The sequence below is a fragment of the Sabethes cyaneus genome, chromosome 1 (assembly GCF_943734655.1).
Source record: "Sabethes cyaneus chromosome 1, idSabCyanKW18_F2, whole genome shotgun sequence".
NCBI classification, from domain to species: domain Eukaryota; kingdom Metazoa; phylum Arthropoda; class Insecta; order Diptera; family Culicidae; genus Sabethes; species Sabethes cyaneus.
Genome location: NC_071353.1, coordinates 86,773,288 through 86,796,027, shown reverse-complemented (window position 1 = coordinate 86,796,027; position 22,740 = coordinate 86,773,288). Strand labels below are relative to the sequence as shown.

At 41.6% G+C, this 22,740-nt stretch overlaps 1 protein-coding gene across 2 annotated transcripts in view; it reads right to left on the bottom strand.

Annotated features, from left to right (window-relative positions):
- The window catches only part of LOC128732891 (tetraspanin-2-like), a 210,727-nt gene that overhangs the window by 60,310 nt on the left and 127,677 nt on the right, over positions 1–22,740 (bottom strand). For both annotated transcript variants that reach the window (XM_053826323.1, XM_053826322.1), the window contains exon 4: positions 16,895–17,113. In XM_053826323.1, the coding sequence (XP_053682298.1) occupies positions 16,895–17,113 (219 nt within the window). The remainder of the gene's footprint in view (positions 1–16,894; positions 17,114–22,740) is intronic.

Genomic DNA, 22,740 nt, shown 5'->3' with positions numbered 1-22,740 from the left:
AAAAGTATTATTCGCCTTACCTGTAAGAATATATAACCAAGCAGTTCGGTGGGGCTTTCGGACATACCGAAAGTTGCTGAAAATGAAAACGGTGCTAAAAAGCGAAATTTCCGAAAAGCTACGAGCCCTGTTATAACCAGGTCCAGAAGTCGTAATAATAATTAGGAAGTACATAACAGAAGTCAGCATTCTCAAGAAGTTACAGAAACATATAAGCATGCCTTTTAGGTTTTCAAAAGAAAATAGAAAAACCTGATTTAATCCACCTAGTGGTGAAGGGAACCTTTGTTATACGGTCTTACTAGCTATTTGAGATAGAAATCGACACGTCTTCGGAACATAATTCATCTATTGGTTAACGTTGCGTAGTGGGTTGGTTTACATAAAATTTTTTGGAAATTGAATAAGTTTACAAAATTTAAACAAAATAGGAGCACTTTGATAGATCCTTTTTTCATGAAAATGCTGAGTAAGTATAAGTAAGTTGTTACCAATTTGAGTAAGTACAAGTAAAAGTAATTTGTAAGAGTAAATATTATTCTTTAATAAAGGTCTAACAAAGTTTTTAACTTCACTTTTTTGCACTAACGTAAGAACTGACGACACTATTAACACAAGGCATTACACTTATCGTTCTTACAAACATAAAAAGTATATTTACCTTTTACCGACTGGTTTCGGGCAACTAGCCCATCGACAGGCTGGGCATTATCCCGTCGATGGGCTAGTTGCCCGAAACCGGTCGGTAAAAGGTAAATATACTTTTTATGTTTGTAAGAACGATAAGTGTTATGCCTTGTGTTAATAGAGTCTAATAAAGGTTTAATAAAGGTAAACGACTAGGTTTTTCAACTATGCATAATTTCCTGTAATGTCGTTCTATTTGATTCACATCAATAAAGTTTTCTTGAATAAATTTCATCAATTTTTATTAACCTTCGGCTATTCACGCTGTTGTATTTTGTACAACACGTGTAGGTTTTTGAATGCCATATTGTTATAAAGTTACAAATCATTGTTTAACTAATATGCAAAATATCATAATTATTCAATGCATTAACAAAACTACCAAAGTGATTCGGTATTCTTTTTAAAAACTTACAACACAATGTACACCTAGACTGCTGCGCGATGAAAGAGGATTAGCACCTCACGCGCAAGCGGTTTTATTGCTAAATATGCTTACATAGCTAAATTATCCTACCTGCACCTTTATTGGTGCAAACATGTGGCGTGATATACCACGTTGTCACGATACGCCAACATAACGATTTCCCCCTTTGAAGAAAAGTCGTTCTCGACTTTCACGATCCTCCGCTATTGTGGGATGAATCTTGGTTGCCTGGTCGGGTGATCCATGTTGATGCTTCGCGTTGATCCGCCTAATGGATTAGCTTCATCCTTGTTGTTCGTCTCCTGATTGCCTTGTTGAATAACGATAGTTGCCTTCTTGGTCGATAGTATTTTGACGACACAGCTTAGCGTAATTCCGATCACAACGAGGGTTGATTGGAACACACATCTAGAGCAAGCAGTAAACAAAGCAACAAATGCTCTATGGATATGTAAAAGAACGTTTGGTAAGCAATGGGGACTGAAACCGAAGATGATCCATTGGATCTATTCGGCCATTGTCAGACCCAGGATTACCTATGCTTCGTTGGTCTGGTGGCCAAAAACGAAAGAGAAAACTACCCAAACAAAGCTGGAAAAACTTCAAAGGTTAGCCACTCTCTCAATAACAGGTGCAATGAGAAGTACACCTTCGAAGGCATTGGATGCTTTACTCTATATACTTCCATTGCATCAGTTTATACAATTAGAAGCTGAAAAAAGTGCTCTGAGGATCAAAAGATCAAAGAACCTTTTTGAAGGGGACTTAACAGGTCATCTCAGTATTCTAAAAACTATTAGTATAAATCCTCTTGTAACCAATAATGAAGATTGGATGGAGAAAAAATACAACTTCAACCGAATATTTCGTGTATTTGAGCCTAGACGTGATTCCTGGGAAGATGGTGGTCCCGATATTCGTCCAGGCTCGACAGTTTTCTATACAGATGGTTCAAAAATGGACAATCAAGTGGGAGCAGGAGTCACTGGCCCAGGAATAGACATGTCAATTTCTATGGGCAGATGGCCAACTGTATTCCAAGCTGAAATACAAGCAATTCTAGAATGTACGACTGTGTGCTTGCGCAGGAACTATAAACATTCAAATATATGCATCATGTCCGACAGCCAAGCAGCTCTAAACGCTCTAAAGTCGGCGACATGCACATCAAAACTTGTCTGGTAATGTATTCAATCACTCCAAAAATTGTCTCGTCGTAACCAAGTCAACTTGTACTGGGTCCCAGGTCACTGTGGAATTGATGGAAATGAGAGAGCTGATGCACTAGCAAGACTCGGATCATCTCATCAATTTGTAGGACCTGAGCCCTTCTGTTGCTTATCTGCTACTGCTTTAAAAATGAAGCTAAAAGCATGGGAATGTACGAAAGTGGAATCAAATTGGAATAACACTTTCAATGCTAGGCAGTCGAAACGTTTCATCTCTCCAAACGTTTCAATTACTCGCAAAATACTGGAGCTTTCGAAGAAAGATCTAAGCATTTATACTGGTCTTATAACAGGACATTGTCCGAGCCGCTATCATCTGAAGCTAATGGGAAAACTTCATGATGATATATGTCGCTTCTGCGGCATAGAAAAAGAAGACTCGGAACACCTGTTATGCCGATGTCCGGCAATTCTCAATAAAAGATTAAGGTTCTTCGAAAGAGGGCTGTTAGAACCCTCTGATATTTGGAGAACAACTCCCAGCGCAGTAGTGCATTTCATCCGAAGTGCATCACCGGGCTGGACAAATGCTATTAGTCAAACAATGACAATCACTTCTGCTAGTGGTGCGTCATCTTGACAACATAGCTATAATAAAACGGGGAATATATCACAATAGATCAAACAAATGGTCGCAGTGATAAAAACACCCAACATGGATAAAAAAAAGAAGGTTGACACCGAAATTGAGCCAAAAGATATCCAATGAAGCAGCTGAATCTTGGTGTGGATGCTTTCACTGGTAAGATTGAGGTGGTGGATGTCGTCTCGATGCGCCATATGGAGTACCTGTAAATATTCTAGAGGGATGCGATCTACCATGTTAGTAGTGTTTACCTTCAATCCGGTAGTTGGAATGAAAGCTTTGCTGGGAATTTCCACGTTAGTGTTGGTAAATTGTTCGCCATCTAGCAATATTGCACATTTTGAGAACTGGATGAGGTACGATCCTTCTAATCTGCTATTATGCATGCTGCAGTTAGATTTTAAGACGATGTTCGCCTCATTGATGATTATTGTAGCGTCATTGATTCGTTTTATTATGTTATGGCCATAAATTTTCTCCATCGGGCAATGTGCTGACGAACCGCTCATCAATTTTTGGATGCATTTCGATGGTGGTTCGAGCTGATTAGAATGACATATGAATTGGTCTATTTTCCGGTCACATGTTGATCTTGTAGAGTAAGGCGTTGTTCCGTTCAAATAATAGTTTGCTTCTAAATGAATTCTAGTTCCGTTTGATATCGTTGGTTCGATCTGATAGAGAGAATAAATTTCGTTCATTAGCTTGGGTATTCTCAGGATATACATTATAGAATTCTTAGTTGTTATACCGTATGCTCGTGCAATCTCTAGTACGCTCTCCGCTGTGGCTATGTCTAATCCTTGTTCTTTCAACATAGTTTGAGCGACGGTCAATTCTTTTAGGTTAATCAGGCGACTGCTAGGGATGTTCCAACGAGCCAAGGTTATGGCTACTCCTATAGTCTCTATCTGCTGAGTGAGTTCGTCGATATTGAGCAGTAGGTTTATAGATGAAAACCCTTCGTTGACGTCCGATGAAAGATCGTTGTATCTCGAGATGAGTGAGTTAATGCTATATGTAATATTCCTGATCCTAACATCTAGTCCAGAGTTAATTTTAATCTGATTATTTTCCTGATCGATTATTGTATTAATTGTCGCGTTCACTAGTCTTAAGTCGTCAGCGTCTGGGCTTCCTGAAATATACTTCCATCCTGTTCCTAAGCTGTCCCATCGCTTTACTCGTTTTTCTACGATTTTAATCTTTCTGAATGATAGGGATAATTTTTCAATTTTTGATCTTATAATGGGATTAAGAACTTTATCGTTAACAATTTTTTCTTGAGCTTTGAAATAGAGATCGTTGATGTTTAGTTCTATTGAATCTAGATCGATTGGGTGTATAATTCTCAGATAGCTGTTCCAAATTCTGGCTGTTCCTATAGGAAGTATCACAATGGGATTTCGCCTTATGTCGTGTATATATATGTCCGCCTGTCCTTTCGTCAGCAAGAGTAGCCTGAAATTACAAAATTCGTTTTAAATGCTTTTTATGAATTTTCACTTGATTTTGATCAGTAATCGTTTTGGGAGATTGGTCAGTTATTTCTGCTACTTTATATCTATTGTTGTATAATGTTGCTTTCCCTTTGCATTTTGCGTATACTTTTTGTTTTTCAATATTCTTATACTCTTCCTCGCTTAAACAAAGAATTTTGGAATTATGCTTTTTGACAGTCATTTCGATGTTATCTAAAGCTGTTTGAATTTTCCTACTATGGTCATTCGAAACTTTGAGTTTGTTAAGTGAACTGGAAGTTCCGTACACAATTTCCTTAGGGGCCAGCTTCGTTGTGGAATGTTTGGTTTCGTTATATAGTGCTACAATAAGTTTTAGTCCTTCATATAGGTTTAGCTCGATTGTTTTTCTTCGGTTTGCTTGATACATTTCAATTAAAGTGTTGTGGAATCTTTCAACAATTCCGTTACTGTTGCTACAGCTTGCAAAGTGTATTGATATGTCCAGGTCGGTTAAAAATTCTGTCATTGTCGGATTACGAAAACTTGATGCCTGGTCACATGTGATTTGCTTTGGAATACCGAAAGTTGAGAAATAACGTGTCAACATCTCAATGATCGTTTCTGTTTGTTCAATTTCAATTTTGTATAGTTGTGCAAATTTCGAAAATGTATCGACTATGGTAAGGAATTTTTCAGTCTCTTTTATAAAAACGTCCATGTAGATAATGTCGAATGGTCTGTCATACATACGTCTTGTAATCGGAATTTTAAATAGATGTCTTTCATATTTTACTAGTCTGCAGTCCTCACAATTTCTAGAAAAGTCTTGCAGTTGTTTGTAAAGTCCGGGGAAGAAGACGGATTTACTAATTTCGTCGTAAACAATTTTACAACTTCGATGACTGAAGTTATGACTTCGCTTAATAAATTCCTCTTGTTCCCTTGGTTCAATTATGTCCGGCAATTTCAGATTACAATATTCAATTTTGACTTTTTTTCGAAAAATTTTGTCCGCAACCTTTGTGCAGAGTCTCACTACCTCCAATGGTGCGAATATACCATTTGTTATCTTTGGATTGATATGTTCCTTAAGGAATCCGGTCAGACTTTCCTCATCGTAGTATGGTCGGTGATAAACGTGCCTGGTGTAGCCTGCAAAAATTTGAACCAATAAGTACGGGCTTTTTCGTTTATTATCGGTTACCCTAAAAAAGATTTGATTTTTAAACCTATTCACAGGTGAAGTTCCATACAGGTTGTCGTCCTCGTAAACCTCGTTCTCCATCTCCCGGTAGTTGATTTCCGCCTTTGGGATCCTGGATAGGCCGTCCGCTACGACGTTCTGTTTACCTTTTTTATATAAAATTTTAAAATCGAATTGTTCAAGATACAAGCGCTGTCTCGTCACCCTTCCTGTAGCATCTGTGAGCTTCAGTTCTTTCGTGAGCGGCTCGTGATCAGTATAAATTGTAAATTGTTTTCCGTATAGATAAGGTCGAAATGTCTTTGCTGCAAAATAGATTGCGAGAAGTTCTTTGGCGGTGGCAGAGTAATTTTCCTCCGCTCTCGACAATGTTCTGGATAAATACGCTATAGGTCGTTCAACTCCGTTCACAAGTTGGGATAGGACGGCACCAATAGCGACATTTGAGGCATCCGTTGTCAGAATAAACGGTTCCTCAAAATTAGGATAAGTGAGAAGCAGATTACTAGACATGATGTCTTTAAGTAGTTCAAATGTTTTTTTCATATTCGGGGCTAATGTTGATATTTTTCACTTCTTTCCTCAATTGTGAGGTCATTGGTTTTGCAATATGGGCAAAGCGAGGGATAAACCGTCTGTAGTAACTGATGGTCCCTAAAAATGATTTCAAATCTTTTCGATTTTTCGGCAAAGGCCAGGATTTAATTGATTCAATCTTTTGAGGATTCGGACGAACACCCTCTATTGTGACCAGATGTCCTAAAAACTCAACTTCTTTTCTCAAGAATTCGGATTTGTCACATTGCACTTTCAGGTTAGCTTCTCTTAAAGTTTGAAGAATCTTTTGTATATCACTCAAATGAGTTTGTAAATTAATACTATAAATAATGATATCATCCATGTATACAAAGCAGCGTATGCCTAGGTGTTTCCTTAACACCGAGTCCATCAGCCGTTGGAATGTTGCTGGGGCGTTTTTCAGCCCGAACGGCATACGAACGAATTCGTATTTGCCGTGGTCAACATTGAATGCCGTTTTTGGCACGTCTTTGGGGTTCACCTCAATTTGGTGAAAACCACTTGCCAAATCTAGAACCGTAAAGTATTGTGCTTTACCAAGTCTGTCTAGTATTTTACTAATTTCGGGGATCGGATATCGATCTGCCGGGGTTTTCTCGTTGAGTTTTCGGTAGTCGACCACTATGCGAAACTTACGTCTACCCGAGTTATCAATTTTTTTGGGTACCACCCAAATAGGGGACGTCCATTGAGAAGAGGACTCCCTAAAAATTCCACTCCCAAGCAGTTTTTGAATCTGCGTCGAGACTTCTTCTCGAAGATGATATGGATATTTGTAAGTTTTCTGATGAATTGGTAATTCATCAGTGGTTTTAATATTGTGTTTGACTTCGTGGGTGAACGTTAATCTATCGTTCTCCACGAAGAAAACATCTTTGTACGGTTTCAAAGTCTTGCTTAGCAGCCTCCTCTCTTCCTTATTCATATGTTCAGCAGGAAAATTAAGTTTGAAATCTTTTTCCTCCTGCGTCATTGAAAAACATTCACATGCAAACGGCCTGAGAGAGCATTTCACATTCTTTTCTTTCGCTACGAGATGCACCGTGGCTTTATTGTTTATCGCTTCGTACACTCCCGGTTTAAGTATTATTTTGTTTGTGAGGTAAATGTCCCTATCAATGAGGAAAGAACCGTTTGTGCTGTTGTGCATATTTCAAAAAGGTTTTCCTTCTGATCGTGAAAGTTTACTGAATTTACGCGGTATTTAGAAAACGGAAAGATTTGGTTTTTAATAATTAACGCATGATTGTTAGTATTAATTTTGGCTTTTAGGATGGCAAGGTTTTCATAGCCTAAAAGTCCATCAAAAAATTTATGGAAACGAAATACATGAAAAGGCAATTTTTCATCACCTGCTTCTGGGAAAAGGTTCACGTTTACCATTTTATCAATTTCAAAGGTTCCATTCTTATTCTTAACGACGGCGGATTGTTTGATCGTTTTTGCATTTTTGACATGTTCTGGATTCAAATACGATTTGTTTGCGACAGTGTCAACTAAAATATTTAAATAACCTTTTGTTGTTGGTAGTCGAAGACATGGCAAAAAGTTTATGTCTTCGACTTTCTCACACGGACTCGCTGAAAATTTAATTCGTCACATTCTTCACTCGACATTTCTTCTGCTTCAATTTCTTCTTCACTGAGATCACTCGCGTGTCCGTTCACTTCGTTTGCGTTGGTTTCTGTTTTCATTTTTCGATTAGGTGGCGGTGTCCGCTCGGTAGTCGGCTTAAAATTTGTTTTTACGTTGTGGCTGGCGCCGCTGTAATTAGGGTTATTGTTATGTTTATGCCTTTCAAAATTTTTGAAAGGTTTTGTTCGAATTTCCGCATTCTGGTTGATGCAGACATCTTGATATGCGGCTTCAAGGGATTTAGGATTTGATTGACGAATAATTGATGCCAAAGGTTCGCCAATGTTGTCTAAGTATTTCGTCACGGTAATCGCGTCAATTAATTCGTTTACCGTCATCGGATTTAGTTACAGGTTGGTCTTTAGTTTAGTGTTCAGCTCTTTAGTATCGCTGAAGAACTTCAAATTACTCTTCTCTCCTTTCCTCAAGTGGAATAGGAGAGTTAAGTTTGTTGAAAGATCCTTTTGATCTCCGTAATTCTCCGTGAGTATCGCTTCTCGCAATGGATTTGGGGCTGCCATTCGCACATAAGATTGTGCGGGCTTCTCCTTTAATTTTGTTCCTGATAGCTCTTAGATAGTAGCGGTCTAAGGTATCAGGTTCACCGTTTTCGCCCTTTATGGCGTAGTCGGTGTAAATCTCGTCTAGCTCTTCTAGCCATGACGAGAGTTCCTTTCTATTGCCGGTGAATTCCGACATGTTTTTTATTGAGTCAGGGATTTGATTACCCTGTCTCTGTTCAATTTTCAATTGGAGCTCGTTAAGCTGGGCTCTCAGCTGCTCGATCTCACTGAGTCTTGTTTCAGGCATGATTATGTATAAGAAAATAAGGTGTAGGTAAGATACTTACAGTATTATAACTGTTAACATCTGATGCTGGTGAGTGGCGGATTGGTAAGCTGTTGTTCTGTTACCGGTGTCGCTGCTGCGTTGTTTGCTCCAACTGTTGCTTAGCGTGACCAGCTAAAGATATCTGTTGTTTCAATCGCTTTAGAAACCTCCTTGGTTTTGTATCGATTTCCTCACACCACTGGATTTTCCGCAAATCCTACCGGCTGCACCACAAAAGTACCAAAGTGATTCGGTATTTTTTTTAAAAACTTACAACACAATGTACACCTAGACTGCTGTGCGATGAAAGAGGATTAGCACCTCACGCGCAAGCGGTTTTATTGCTAAATATGCTTACATAGCTAAATTATCCTACCTGCACCTTTATTGGTGCAAACATGTGGCGTGATATGCCACGTTGTCACGATACGCCAACATAACGTTAATACTTTAAATTGTTGAGAAAATAGATCAGCATAAACCGACGTCACAGAAATGAAGCAATCAGCATGTGAGGTGTACCGCAGTTGGCCCCAACTGGAATTTTCGCTCATTTCTGCATATGGAAAAATGGTGTCTGTATGCAGCAAAACTACCAGCAAATGTAAAATGTTTAAAATGTATCCGTCTATTGGTAGTCGAGTAATTCGAGGTCAAAATCAGGGTAATTTTTATACTCAAAGTGCTACAGTTCCTAAACAAGCAAACATAAAGGTATACTGTATTCAGCAAAGTTGTGTGTTTTTACTATTTGTTTTTACTATTTTACTATTTGTTTTTACTACTTTGTAATACATGAAAAAGTCATACAATAATTACAAAAAGAGCAAAAATAGAAAAACTAACATTACATATTCATGTGCAATAAATAAGATTTTTCTATCATCGCTGCAGAGATATTGTCTTTAGCAAAATTTCTTGTAATAATATGCTCTATAACTTTGCAGATCACATCAATGTGTTATATTGACACCGAAGAAAAATATTTTATTTTCACTTTTAGGGGGATTTAATTCCACCAGACGATAGAGCTTTCAATTTCAAGAAACTCTTCCAAAGGTTCAATAAACCTAAAACTCTAGTGCGCACGTTTTCTTTAGTTTTGGGCTATTGTGCGCATTACAAAAGCCCGTGTTACAAAAGTTGGCGCGAGTGTTCGAGGGTTAATATCTTTTAACCGGTAAAACCAATTCTTATGAAATTTTGCATATATATTCGTAGTGTCAAAACCTTTCGTTTGATATTAAAATAATTGAAATTAGGTAAATCATCTTAGTTAAAACCATTATAAATTATTGGTAATTTTGGTGTGGTGTATACGGTTGCTCATAACTTTCAAATTAAACGTCCAATCAAAAAATCATTCAATAGTGATCTAGTAGGATATATTACCTTTCAAATGAGACTAATAGCGCATAAGTCGGTTTGGCCATCTCTGAGAAACAGGCGATAATTATTACCTTGTCAAAACAGGTAACTTTTAAGCTACTTGTTTGTTTTTTTTTTAAAAAACTTCCTGAAAAAATTAGTGTTAATGAGAGCTTTCATTTGATACTAAGATCGTTGAAATCTGTTATGTGGTTCCGGAGAAAATCGTGTCAGGTAGTTTTCACATTTTTGCTTATAACTTTAAAACGAAACGTCGGACCACGAAACAACTCAATAGCGATATACTAGGCAATAGTACCTTTCTAACAACAGTTAAATCGAACGAATCGTTTCAGCCATCTCCGAGAAACAGGCGATAGAAAATGAAGCGCACACACACACACACACACACACACACACACACACACACACACACACACACACACACACACACACACACACACACACACACACACACACACACACACACACACACACACACACACACACACACACACACACACACACACACACACACACACACACACACACACACACACACACACACACACACACACACACACACACACACACACACACACACACACACACACACACACACACACACACACACACACACACACACACACACACACACACACACACACACACACACACACACACACACACATTGTTCAGTTCGTCGAACCCTATCGATTGGTATATGTGACTCGGCCCTCCGGGCCTCGGTTCAATTTCGTGTTTTTCGACCAATTCCTAAACCTTTGTTATAGTATAACAAAGGGAAAACAATAAAAAAATATACTAATGTATAATCGAAGTATAAAAAAATAGTTGTCTAAACATAAACATATATTATGTTCAATTTGTCTTAAGGAAGGAGAAATAAGAAGCGTGCTCCGAATGAACTACGCGTATACGCAAATGAATAAGCCTACCAGCGATCATAACATATTAAAATACACGAAGTATCTTCACTTCTTCTGAGCTGTAAGCGAGTGCGGAGACAGTGCATGCCAAATCGTTTTTTAATTACGTCTATAGAAAGTAACCCTTGTTACATTAGTATAATTAGCCTTATTAATTTCAAACCTAAACTAATTAAATAGATTAAAACCCTATTATCTTATACATAAAAATGGATTTCTGTCTATCTGTCCGTATGTTCCTTATAGAATCAAAAACTACTGAACCAATCGGCGTGAAAATTTGCATGTAGAGACTTTTGGGGCCAGGAAAGGTTTTAGTGATGGTTAGAGACTCCTCTCCCCACTAAGAGGGGGGGGGGGCTCCCATACAAATGAAACACAAATTTCTGCATAACTCGAGAACTATTCAAGCAAATAGAACGAAATTTGGAATGTGACTGTTTTTGGTGACAAGAATTTATTCTATGGCAAATTTAGACCCCTCCCCTCTTTAGAAGGGGAATTATGACTCCTCTTCCCTTTAAGAGGGGGGGCTTCCCAAGCAGCAATGTGAGTTTTATTGTACTCTTGTGGTGGTCTTCAAGACTAATTTTGACCTTAAATGCCATCATAAGAATGTAATAAAACCCAAATTGTTACTTGGGTTCCATACAAATGGAATATAAATTTCCTCATAACTCGAGAACTAATCAAGCAAATGGAAACAAATATGGCAAATGGAGGTTTTCGAGGGCAAGAATATTTTCTATGATGAATTAGGACCCCTCCCCACTTTAAGAGGGGGTGGCTCCAGTACCAATGAAATACAAATTTCCTCATAACTCGGGAACTAATCACGCAAATGGAACCAAATTTGGCACGTGGGTGTTTTTGGAGACAAAATTTTTTTCTATGATGAATTGGGACCCCTGGCCGCTTTAGGGGGGGAGGATCCTATACAAATGAAATACAAATTTCCTCATAACTCGAGAACTAATCAACTAATCAAGCAAACGGAACAAAATTTGGCATGTGAAAGTTTTCGAGGGCAAGAATATTTTCTATGGTGAATTAGGATCCCTCCTCACTTTAAGAGGGGGGGCTCATGTACAAACGAAATACAAATTTCCTCATAACTCGAGAACTAATCAAGCAAATGGAACAAAATTTGGCATGTGAAAGTTTTCGAGGGCAAGAATATTTTCTATGGTGAATTAGGACCCCTCCTCACTTTTAGAGGGGGGCTCCTATACGAACGAAATACAAATTTCCTCATAACTCAAGAACCAATCAAGCCAATGGAACCAAATTTGGCACGTATGCGTTTTTGGAGACAATATTTTTTTCTGTGATGAATTGGGACCCCTCCCCACTTTAGGAGGGGGGGCTCCTATACAAATGAAACACAAATTTCCTCATAACTCGAGAATTAGGGGGTGAGCTTCCACCCTCTAATGAAATAGACTAATCTCAAGGTTTTAGTCTTGACCTTGAAATGCGGTCATACATATATATTAATATTTTTTTTGAAACGATGGTTCTACAATTGATGAAGGAACGGTAGGGGAAAGAAATGAAAATTTTTGGTGAAGGAGGGGAAAAGCGGAAAGGAAGGGGGGGGGGGTATTGGTAGCAATGCTTGACAAGTAGTCATTTTGACTCCTACCTTTTGTCCAATGCTGGAAGGTGCATGGGTCGAACCAAGCTATAATCTGAGATTATAACCGGATTCTCAGATTATAGCTTGGTTCGACCCATGCACCTTCCAGCATTGGACAAAAGGTAGGAGTCAAAATGACTACTTGTCAAGCATAGCTACCAATACCCCCTCCCCCTTCCTTTCCGCTTTTCTTCTCCTTCACCAAAAATTTTCATTTCTTTCCCCTACCGTCCCTTCATCAATTGTAGAACCATCGTTTCAAAAAAAAACCTGATTTAATCCACCTAGTGGTGAAAGGAACCTTTGTTATACCGTCTTACTTGCAATTTGAGATAGACTTTTAGGGGGATTAATCAACATTCAAATTCTACCAGACGATAGAGCTTTCAATTTCAAGAAACTCTTCCAAAGGTTCAATAAACTTAAAACCAAATTTTCCTAGTCAAAACTCTAGTGAGCACGTTTTCTTTGGTTTTGTGCTATTGTGCGCGCGAGTAACTGTGTTGCAAAAGTTGGTGCGAGTGTTCGAGGGTTAATATCTTTTGACCGGTAAAACCAACTCTTATGAAATTTTGCATATATATTCGCAGTGTGAAAACCTCTCGTTTGATATTAAAATAATTGAAATTAGGTTATTTTTCTTGGTTAAAATCATTAGAAATTATTGTTAATTTTGGTGTGGTGTATTGAATTACTCATAACTTTCAAATTAAACATCCAATCAAAAAACCATTCAATAGTGATCTATTCGGCTATATTACCTGCCAAATGAAACTAATAGCACGCAAATCGGTTTGGCCATCTCTGAGAAACAGGCGATCATTTGAACCTTGTCAAAACTGGTTTTTTAAGCATAACTTTTAAACCACTTGTTTGTTTTCAATAAAAATTGGCGTGAAATTTAGCAATAGTAAGAGCTTGTATTTGGTACTAAGATCGATGAAATCGGTTATGTGGTTCCGGAGAAAATCGTGTCACGTAAGTTTCACATTTTTGCTTATAACTTTTAAACTAAAAGTCAGACAACGAAACCATTTAGTAGTGATATACTAGGTAAAAATACCTTTCAAATAAAAGTTATAGCAGATGAATCGGTTCAGCCATCTCCGAGAAATAGGCGATTGAAAATTGAAGCGCACACACATACACACATACACACACACACACAGACATTGCTCATTCGTCGAACCTGATCGATTGGTATATGTGACACGGCCCTCCGGGCCTCAGATCGACTTCGTGTTTTTCGACCAATTCCTAAACCTTTGTTATATTGTATAACAAAGGTAAAAACTCTAATGAAATGCAAATTTCCTCTTATCTCGAGAACTAATCAAGCAAATGGAACCAAATTTAGCATGTGGGAGTTTTAGATGGCAGAACTTTTTTCTATGGTGAATTACGATCCCTTCCTCTTTTAAGAGGTCGGCTGCCATACAAATGAAATACAAATTTCCTTGTAATAGAACCAAATTTGGCATGTGGGGCTTTTACGAGGCAGAATTTTTTTCTATGATGAATTAAGATCCCTCCCCTGTTTAGGAGGGGGGGCTTCCATACAAATGAAATTCAAATTTCCTTATAACTTGAGAACTAATCAAGCAAATGGAACCAAATTTGGCATGAGGGAGATTTTGGAGTCTTGAATTTATTTTATGATAGTTAGAGACCTCTCACCCCTGTGGTAGGGGGATATGGACTCTCATACAAATAAAACAGAATTTTTTGCAAAACTCAAAAACTAATCGAACTCGAGAAATTCGAGACTCTTCCATAAAACATTAGTCAAGAACAAGACCACAAAAACTATCTATAGTAACACTAGATCATTCAGGACGAGACGGCCGCGAGTGTTGCCGGTGACCCGCCGTCGGAAGCGCGCCCACTGGGGGAGGCAACTCCCCGCAGAAATCACTACGATTTATTTGTTTTCCTAGGTCTACCTGGGTTTCCTGGAACGAGCGATAGCGAGTAAGCAGAGGATCGCGAAATGGTACTTTCCACAAAAAAGTTTTTCGTGAAATGGTACATTCCGCTTAAGGTTTTTCGCAAAATGATATTCGGCGAAATGTTGTACAATCATGGCGAATATTACTATCCGCTTTCTGGCTATGCAATAGGGGGGGGGGGGGGCAGGGGAGTTGTTTTCTACTTTACTGTGAGGAAAAATTGCAAATTTGTATATTAAACTACCCATTCCTGGTAACTAATAAGCATTAACATAAGCAGCAAATCAGCGTATCTGGCATTTTATACTGCACGTTGTTGTATATTAGCTTTTTGACTGCATAGGTGTTGTAAATTGTCATCCAAAATTGTATTCAAATTCTTCGTGTCGGTAATTAGCTGTAAATTAGCATTGTCAGCACTATAAGAAGGTTATAAGTAAAGTAGCTGTATATTTTGCCAAAATAGCATTTAAGGTGACTTAAATGCTTATTGGCCTACATTTTAATAGCATTGACGATGCTTATTGGTTACCTGGGATGCTTTCATAGTTACGTAACTGCCAAAACGAATCATCTAAGGTTGAACTCCTCAGAAACTTGCAATACTCGAGAGTGTGACAAAGGTCATCTGAGATTCATGTTTTATGTACAACACAGGTTAATTTGTGGCAATGCGAAGTTTGTCGGGTCAGCTAGTTCTCAATAAAAGTGTAAGGCTCATGTCAAAAATACCACAAGGGTAGTGCTAAATTCGCTTGAAAATAAAACCGATGCACAAATTAGCCTGATATCGTCGCACTCATCGCATGTCATACGCACACTACCTTACATCGTTTCCGCTTGAACAGAACATACGAAACTTCGTGGAAGACGGCCGCAAACATCTCTCCGCAGCCAACATCGCTATAATAGCAGTAAAAAGTCTCGTGGAAAAAGTGACAGTGTCATCGCTTAGAGAAAAACCGAATTATAGCTGGAAAAATTGACACGTAGCTAGAAAACACTACACAGATCTCAGCACCTCGTAGTGCAACGTTCAGTCTTGGTTTCGTCATTAAAAGCTGGCACGTGGCAACTTTGTCCACGGATTAGCCCACAGTCGCACCCGAACATCTCGATTAACGAACCGTGCAACTAGATAACGTCGTAAGTTTGGCAAATAATCGATGCAATACGGATGTATGACCATTTTTCTCATTAAGGTAGCAACCGGCTGGATCTAACGATATAACCTACCATCGGCGCATCTTGAACTACGATTTCGTGAGGTAGAGGTAATTTTGCCAAACCAACTAAAAGCGTAGACCCTCATACGAGACTTTGATTTTGTCAGCAGGTGGAAGTCCGTAGCCTCACTCTTTGTGAGATTTTACCTCAGACGAGTCGACGCTAGCATCCACAACCAAGTGCCAAGAAACGGCAGAGAGTCGAGAATCGCATAACACGCACAAAGACAACGAAGTCTTCCTATTCCTAGGAGGAAAAGCATTATACGGAGTCAACACATATGTGCGATATTGACGTGCGTTCGCCATAGGGCTTTTCTTTGTTTTGCAATGGCAACCTTCGCGACGGAGATCGTGTCTCAGTAGCTTCAGGAACTTCGGGAACGTGCAACGGTGACAGCGAGAATTCAAGCACAACAAGCCGCAGACGTCGAGACGCTGTCCATTGCGAGTGATCTAGCATAGACGAAAAGCAAAGCGACACTTATTCGCGTTTACATAAGTCAACGAGTGCACGAGCATCCATCGCATAGGAGCGACGATAGGGTGCGTTTTGAGCCAGCTGCGTAGTGTTGCGTGGTGGCATGCGAACGATTCAACGAAGTCAACGTCGTCGTCTGCAGATAACCGTCGAGTGCTTGCTGCGTAGGAATGATGATGCTAAAGGGGTCCGCGAGTAAAGCTATTGTCAAAATGTACGTGTAGATTGGTTAGGAGGAACTTTAGGGTAACAGAGCAGGCTAGTTTTCATTTATAGGTTATGAGCGAGAATAGAATAAACACACGATTTGAAATCTATGAGTTTTGCGTTTTGGGTTTGCGATTCGCTACGGAGTAGAGCTAGCCGGCGGTCATTTATACCTATACACCGTAGAGTGACCCGCCTCGTTACACCCTTACTTATATCAAGGATTATAGTTAATCCTTGTGATTTGTGGTACGTGACACATCAGAAAAATCAACAGTTTCGGCAATTAGTTTCCAAACGGTATTTAGCAATAAATTTTTGCTTCTTAGGAGATTGATATCAGAAAATATCTCTGAGATATTTTTATGATTAAAAAGTAAATTGTTTTATTCTCAGGTTTCCTTTTTTGAGATTGTGCTGGGATGGTACTTACATCGGTGTAAATTACCGGCGTGGCAATTGATGTGATCAGTCCTTTACTGCGAAAAGAGTTGCATTCCTCCGTAGAAAGCCCTTCGACACAACAGGACTCTGGAACTTTATATACTACGTTTAGCTTTGAAATTGCTATGTTGACAAATGAAGAACGGTCAGCATGATTGTAAACACTACTTTGCCAGTCGTTTGGACCTTCGGCACCACAGCAACGGAACTAGAAAATAAATGTAAAAGTAATGTACACAAGATTAGTTTTTCGGTGAATTGATACATTAAAAACTTTATGTTCTTCTCTTAAGGGTTATTGGAGAGTTATTGAAGCAACGGATCGAACCAAGCTGTAATCGGAGTATCACAACTGGATTCGTACCCAGTAGGTCTCCCAGGCCTTGTGCCTTGCCGGTAGTGATGATCTTTTTTTTCTTTTTTATTGCTATTTAATGTGATTTTAATCAATTGGTCATTTACCATAGTGCTGATCTAATTACAGCTTGGCTCGCAAAAATTGCGGTACACAACAGCGTTACTTCAATTACCATTCTTTACCCTCATCTTTCGCTCTTTCCCCTTCACGCCTGATCTCAATCTGTTAGATCATATCGACTCTGTGTTTAATTACTTTCTGTGGCATTCCCCAGGTTGCCATAAAAATCTAATTGATGTTTTGCCTTTCTACTACATGAAAATATAGTATAAAGGTATAGGAATCACTGTGTGTGTGTGTGTGTGTGTGTGTGTGTGTGTGTGTGTGTGTGTGTGTGTGTGTGTGTGTGTGTGTGTGTGTGTGTGTGTGTGTGTGTGTGTGTGTGTGTGTGTGTGTGTGTGTGTGTGTGTGTGTGTGTGTGTGTGTGTGTGTGTGTGTGTGTGTGTGTGTGTGTGTGTGTGTGTGTGTGTGTGTGTGTGTGTGTGTGTGTGTGTGTGTGTGTGTGTGTGTGTGTGTGTGTGTGTGTGTGTGTGTGTGTGTGTGTGTGTGTGTGTGTGTGTGTGTGTGTGTGTGTGTGTGTGTGTGTGTGTGTGTGTGTGTGTGTGTGTGTGTGTGTGTGTGTGTGTGTGTGTGTGTGTGTGTGTGTGTGTGTGTGTGTGTGTGTGTGTGTGTGTGTGTGTGTGTGTGTGTGTGTGTGTGTGTGTGTGTGTGTGTGTGTGTGTGTGTGTGTGTGTGTGTGTGTGTGTGTGTGTGTGTGTGTGTGTGTGTGTGTGTGTGTGTGTGTGTGTGTGTGTGTGTGTGTGTGTGTGTGTGTGTGTGTGTGTGTGTGTGTGTGTGTGTGTGTGTGTGTGTGTGTGTGTGTGTGTGTGTGTGTGTGTGTGTGTGTGTGTGTGTGTGTGTGTGTGTGTGTGTGTGTGTGTGTGTGTGTGTGTGTGTGTGTGTGTGTGTGTGTGTGTGTGTGTGTGTGTGTGTGTGTGTGTGTGTGTGTGTGTGTGTGTGTGTGTGTGTGTGTGTGTGTGTGTGTGTGTGTGTGTGTGTGTGTGTGTGTGTGTGTGTGTGTGTGTGTGTGTGTGTGTGTGTGTGTGTGTGTGTGTGTGTGTGTGTGTGTTTAACGCTTTTGATTGAGCCAGCATTTCTCAGAGATGACTGGACCGATTTTAATGATCTTAGCGTCAAATGAAAGGTCTAGGTGTCCCATTGTTCGCTATTTAATTTCATACTGATCGGACTTTTAGTTCAAAAGTTATGTATAAAAATACGAAAAATATGGGACTTCATTATCTCATAGGTCCCTTAACCGGTTTGAACAAAATTGATTGCATATGAAAGGGGAATCTTTCAAAACCTTAACTTCAAAATTTCATGACGAATAGACTTGGGGTTTGAAAGTTACATAAAGAAATGGGGAAAAAATGTATTTAAAACTGCTTTTTGTTACATATAAGCATTAATTGAAAGGGAAACATGCTACAATTTATTATCATTTGAAAGTTACTGTTGAGATCTATCAAACGAAACCAAGTTACTGAAAATCGGACGCATTATTCAAAAGTTATTCAAACTTAAGCGCCGTATATGTATATACGTGTATATGTATATATGTATATAAAATGTATAAAATCGAAATAAATTAATCAAGGGTCGATTGTAGTCAATGTATGTGCCTCCAGCCTCAATCCCCCCTGGCACCACCTTATCGGTATTACTCGCTTAGATAACTACTGGACTGTGGTAGTTAGGCTGTTTATTCGCGGTTGATCGGCTCTCCAGTGGTTTTGTAGCTCGAGTACAATCTGGGTAGCAGCCGCATTGACCGCTCCCCAGACGTCCGAGCTGGAACACATCCTTTGGACTAAGTTATCCGGGGTAGTGTCCTGTCCGCTCACTGCCATCATGTTGCTTCTCGCGCCCGCGAAACGAGGGCATATGAAGAGAGCATGTTCTGCCGTTTCCTCAACATCCACGCATTCAGGACACGCGGGGGATTCCACATGCCCAAACTTGTGCAGATACTGTCTGAAGCAACTATGCCCTGACAGAATCTGTGTCAGGTGGAAGTTGACTTCGCCGTGGCGCCTGTTGACCCACCCGGATAGTTCCGGGATAAGTCGATGTGTCCACCGACCTTTTGTGGAATTAGACCATGCCCGCTGCCATGTGGTCATCGAGGCCGATCTTGTGGTACTCCGTATGCCTCTAGTTCCACGTTAGTTGAAGCACTCTACGTCTTCGCTGATGATAATGCCAATAGGCATCATACCTGCTAAGACGCAGATTGCGTCATGTGAAACTGTGCGATACGCACTCGCCACTCTCAAGCACATGAGACGATAGGTGCTTTCCAGCTTGGCTAGATAGCTTTTGGTACCTAACGCCGATGACCACACCGGTCCGCCATACCTAAGTATAGACTAAGCATGCGCAATAGCGGATACCTGTCCTCTTGCGCTGGATTACCACCTCGGCTGTCTTAGTGACAGACAAGATTGCATCCACCGCAGATTTGCCTTTTCGGAAGCCGAATTGATTCCTTGACAGACCGTTTGTACCCTCAGTGTACTGTACGAGTCTGTTAAGGATAACCTTCTCCAGCACCTTACCGGCAGTATCGAGCAGACAGATCGGCCTATATGACGAGGGAACACCCGGAGGTTTTCCCGGCTTCGGCAACAGCACGAGGTTCTGTCGCTTCCATCTGTCCGGGAAGTGGCCAGCTTCCAGGCATCTCCTCATTACTGCCCCGAATAACTCGGGAGCCTCTAACATAGCCGCTTTAATGGCCATATTCGGGATTCCGTCTGGCCCCGGTGCCTTGCTCACCTTTAGGGATTTAGCGATCTCAATGAGCTCCTTATTCGTAACCGTCACTTCGTCCCCGACCGCCAAACCGCCGTCGCCCATGTTACTTTGGATGTTCGGCTGGGAGGCCGACCATCCTACGCTATGGTCTGAGATACTGGAACGTCGGCCGTGGGACGACTCAGCGGCCTGAGGCCAGGGCCTTGGCTCGTGGCGCGGAGAGGCCCTCTATGATCCGCTCTAGCAGCTCTGGCGATCGCTCTGCGGGCCCCATCACGCCCTTGGCCTTTGCCATTACGACCCTGTAGGCATAACCCCACGGGTTCGCATTGGCACTGGCACACAACCTTCCAAAGCAGGCTCGCTTGCTAGCTATTATCCCACTCTTAAGCGCTGCGCGTGCAGCAACTAGTGCTACTCGACATTCTGCTCTGTCCTCGTCCGAACGAGCTCTTTGCATAATTCTCCTTGCACGAAAGCAGGCTCCGCGGAGTTCCGCAATTTCTTCTGTCCACCAGAAAACCGGTGACCTCCCATACCTATGTCGACCTTTCTTAGGCATGGTAGCGTCACATGCTCGCGACAGTACCTCAACCAAATGATCAGCGTTCGGATCGGGCATACCACGATCACCGCACTCTCTTCGGATTGCTTCCACAAATACTTCGGGATCAAAGTATGATGTCTTCCATCCACGGGTGGTTGGAGTGTCGGCTCTACTCGCCACCTGCCGCCTCATTATCTAACCGACACCATAGCGAACCGCCTGATGGTCACTGTGAGTGTAACCATTGTCTACCCTCCAGTCTCCTATCAGACCAGGACTGCCGAATGTCACGTCGATGATAGACTCCGCACCGTTCCTCTTGAAGGTACTTATGGTGCCGACGTTGACCAGATCTACGTTGAGCTTTACCAGAGCTTCAAGCAGAATCCGGCCCCTATGGTTCGTGCGACGACTTCCCCACTCTACCGCCCAAGCGTTAAAGTCGCCCGCCACAACCAACGGCCTTAGACCAGTCAGCAAAACTGATACTCGGTCTACCATCCGCGTAAACTGCTCGATATACCAACTCGGCGGAGCATAACAGCTGCAGTACAACACTCCACCCACTTTGGCAACCACGAATCCCTCGTCTGCAGTTGACACAACATCTTGAACCGGGAACCTGCTTGTCGTCCATATAGCCGCCGTCCCGAACCTATCCGACACCCAGTTACCGTTTCCGGCAGGGATGCGGTATGGGTCCGCGTGGCAGTGGTTCAAGTTCAGTTGCGTTACCTGCACTACGCCCGTGTTTTAGTCGCCGGCGCGCCTGCCGGGCACTTCGGGCCTCCTGTTGTGTGGTTAGCATTATCAGGCACTTGGGTGGCGCAGTACAGTCCCTCGCTATATGGCCCGTACCGCCACATCTCCTACACAAGTGACTTCGGTCTGGCCCCTTACAGCTCCAGGACCTGTGCCCTCTCTCAAAGCACCGGAAGCAGGCCTCCGGCTGCTGGAACACACTCAGTGGGCACACGGACCATCTCACCTTCAGCTTACCCATTTTCAGGGCTGCATTTCCGTCTTCCAGTGGAAGTCTTATAGTTGCTACCTGGGTTCCCGCCAGTCCCTTACGCAGACGAACTGCCTCGGTAATCACCACCACTTTGCATTGCTCGTTGAGAGCTCGTGCTAGTTCGCCCGCTTGGCTGATCTCGTCCAGGTTTTTAAGCTGGAGAGCCATCTCGGGCGTTAGTGCGCGGATCTGCACGCTATCGCCAAGGACCTTTTCTGCCAGCACTTTGTAAGCAGAACCCTTTTCAGTGGCATTCGTTTTGAGTTCAAGAATCATGTCGCCTGTGCGAGAGCGGCGGTTACTCCGCACATCCGCGCCAAGACCCTTCAACTGATCATTCCCTCTCATGGCCTTTAAAACTTCCGAGTATTTCGGCCCTCAGTTTTGAGCATAAGGGCATCGCCCTTGCTCCTTTTTTCCTAGCCACTTTCGGTGGAGCTCGATCCTCCTCATTCATCCTGGCCTTATTTTTTTTGACCAACTCCCACTGGTTGTCGGACGCTAACAGCGTCTTGTTACCCTCAGTAGGTTCTTCGGTTGACTTACGACCCTCTGCTATCAGGCGCTTTTTTGGACCCGTGGGGGTTTCTTCCCCTGGGGACTGCCTTGCGCATTTGGTGGATGATTGTCGTTAGACTGCTCCGTAGTCGCGAGTGCCACGGAATGGTCAGCCATTGACGGGCAGGCATCCGTTTGTGCAGACCTTGATACAAGCGTCTTCTCTTTCTCTGCCACTTTTACTCGCGCTTCGAGTTCGGTGTGTTCCTTCGTCGCAGCACGCATGGTGCTCCGAAGCATGAGCAGACTTTGTTTCAGGTCCTTCGCTAAGGTGCTGCGACCTGCCACGAACTCGATAATGGCATCGAGTTGATGAGACGCCGCTACCACTCTTGGTAGCATGTCTCTCTTGCCTGCCACTGCTTTTATTAGCGACGGGCCGTTCATTGCTGCGTCCGGCGTAGATGCAGTTGGAGCGACAGGTGTGCCGTTTCCCTTTCCGCTTACGCTGGCGCTTCTACTGGTATCCATCGGCGGAGACCTCTGGATACCACTTCT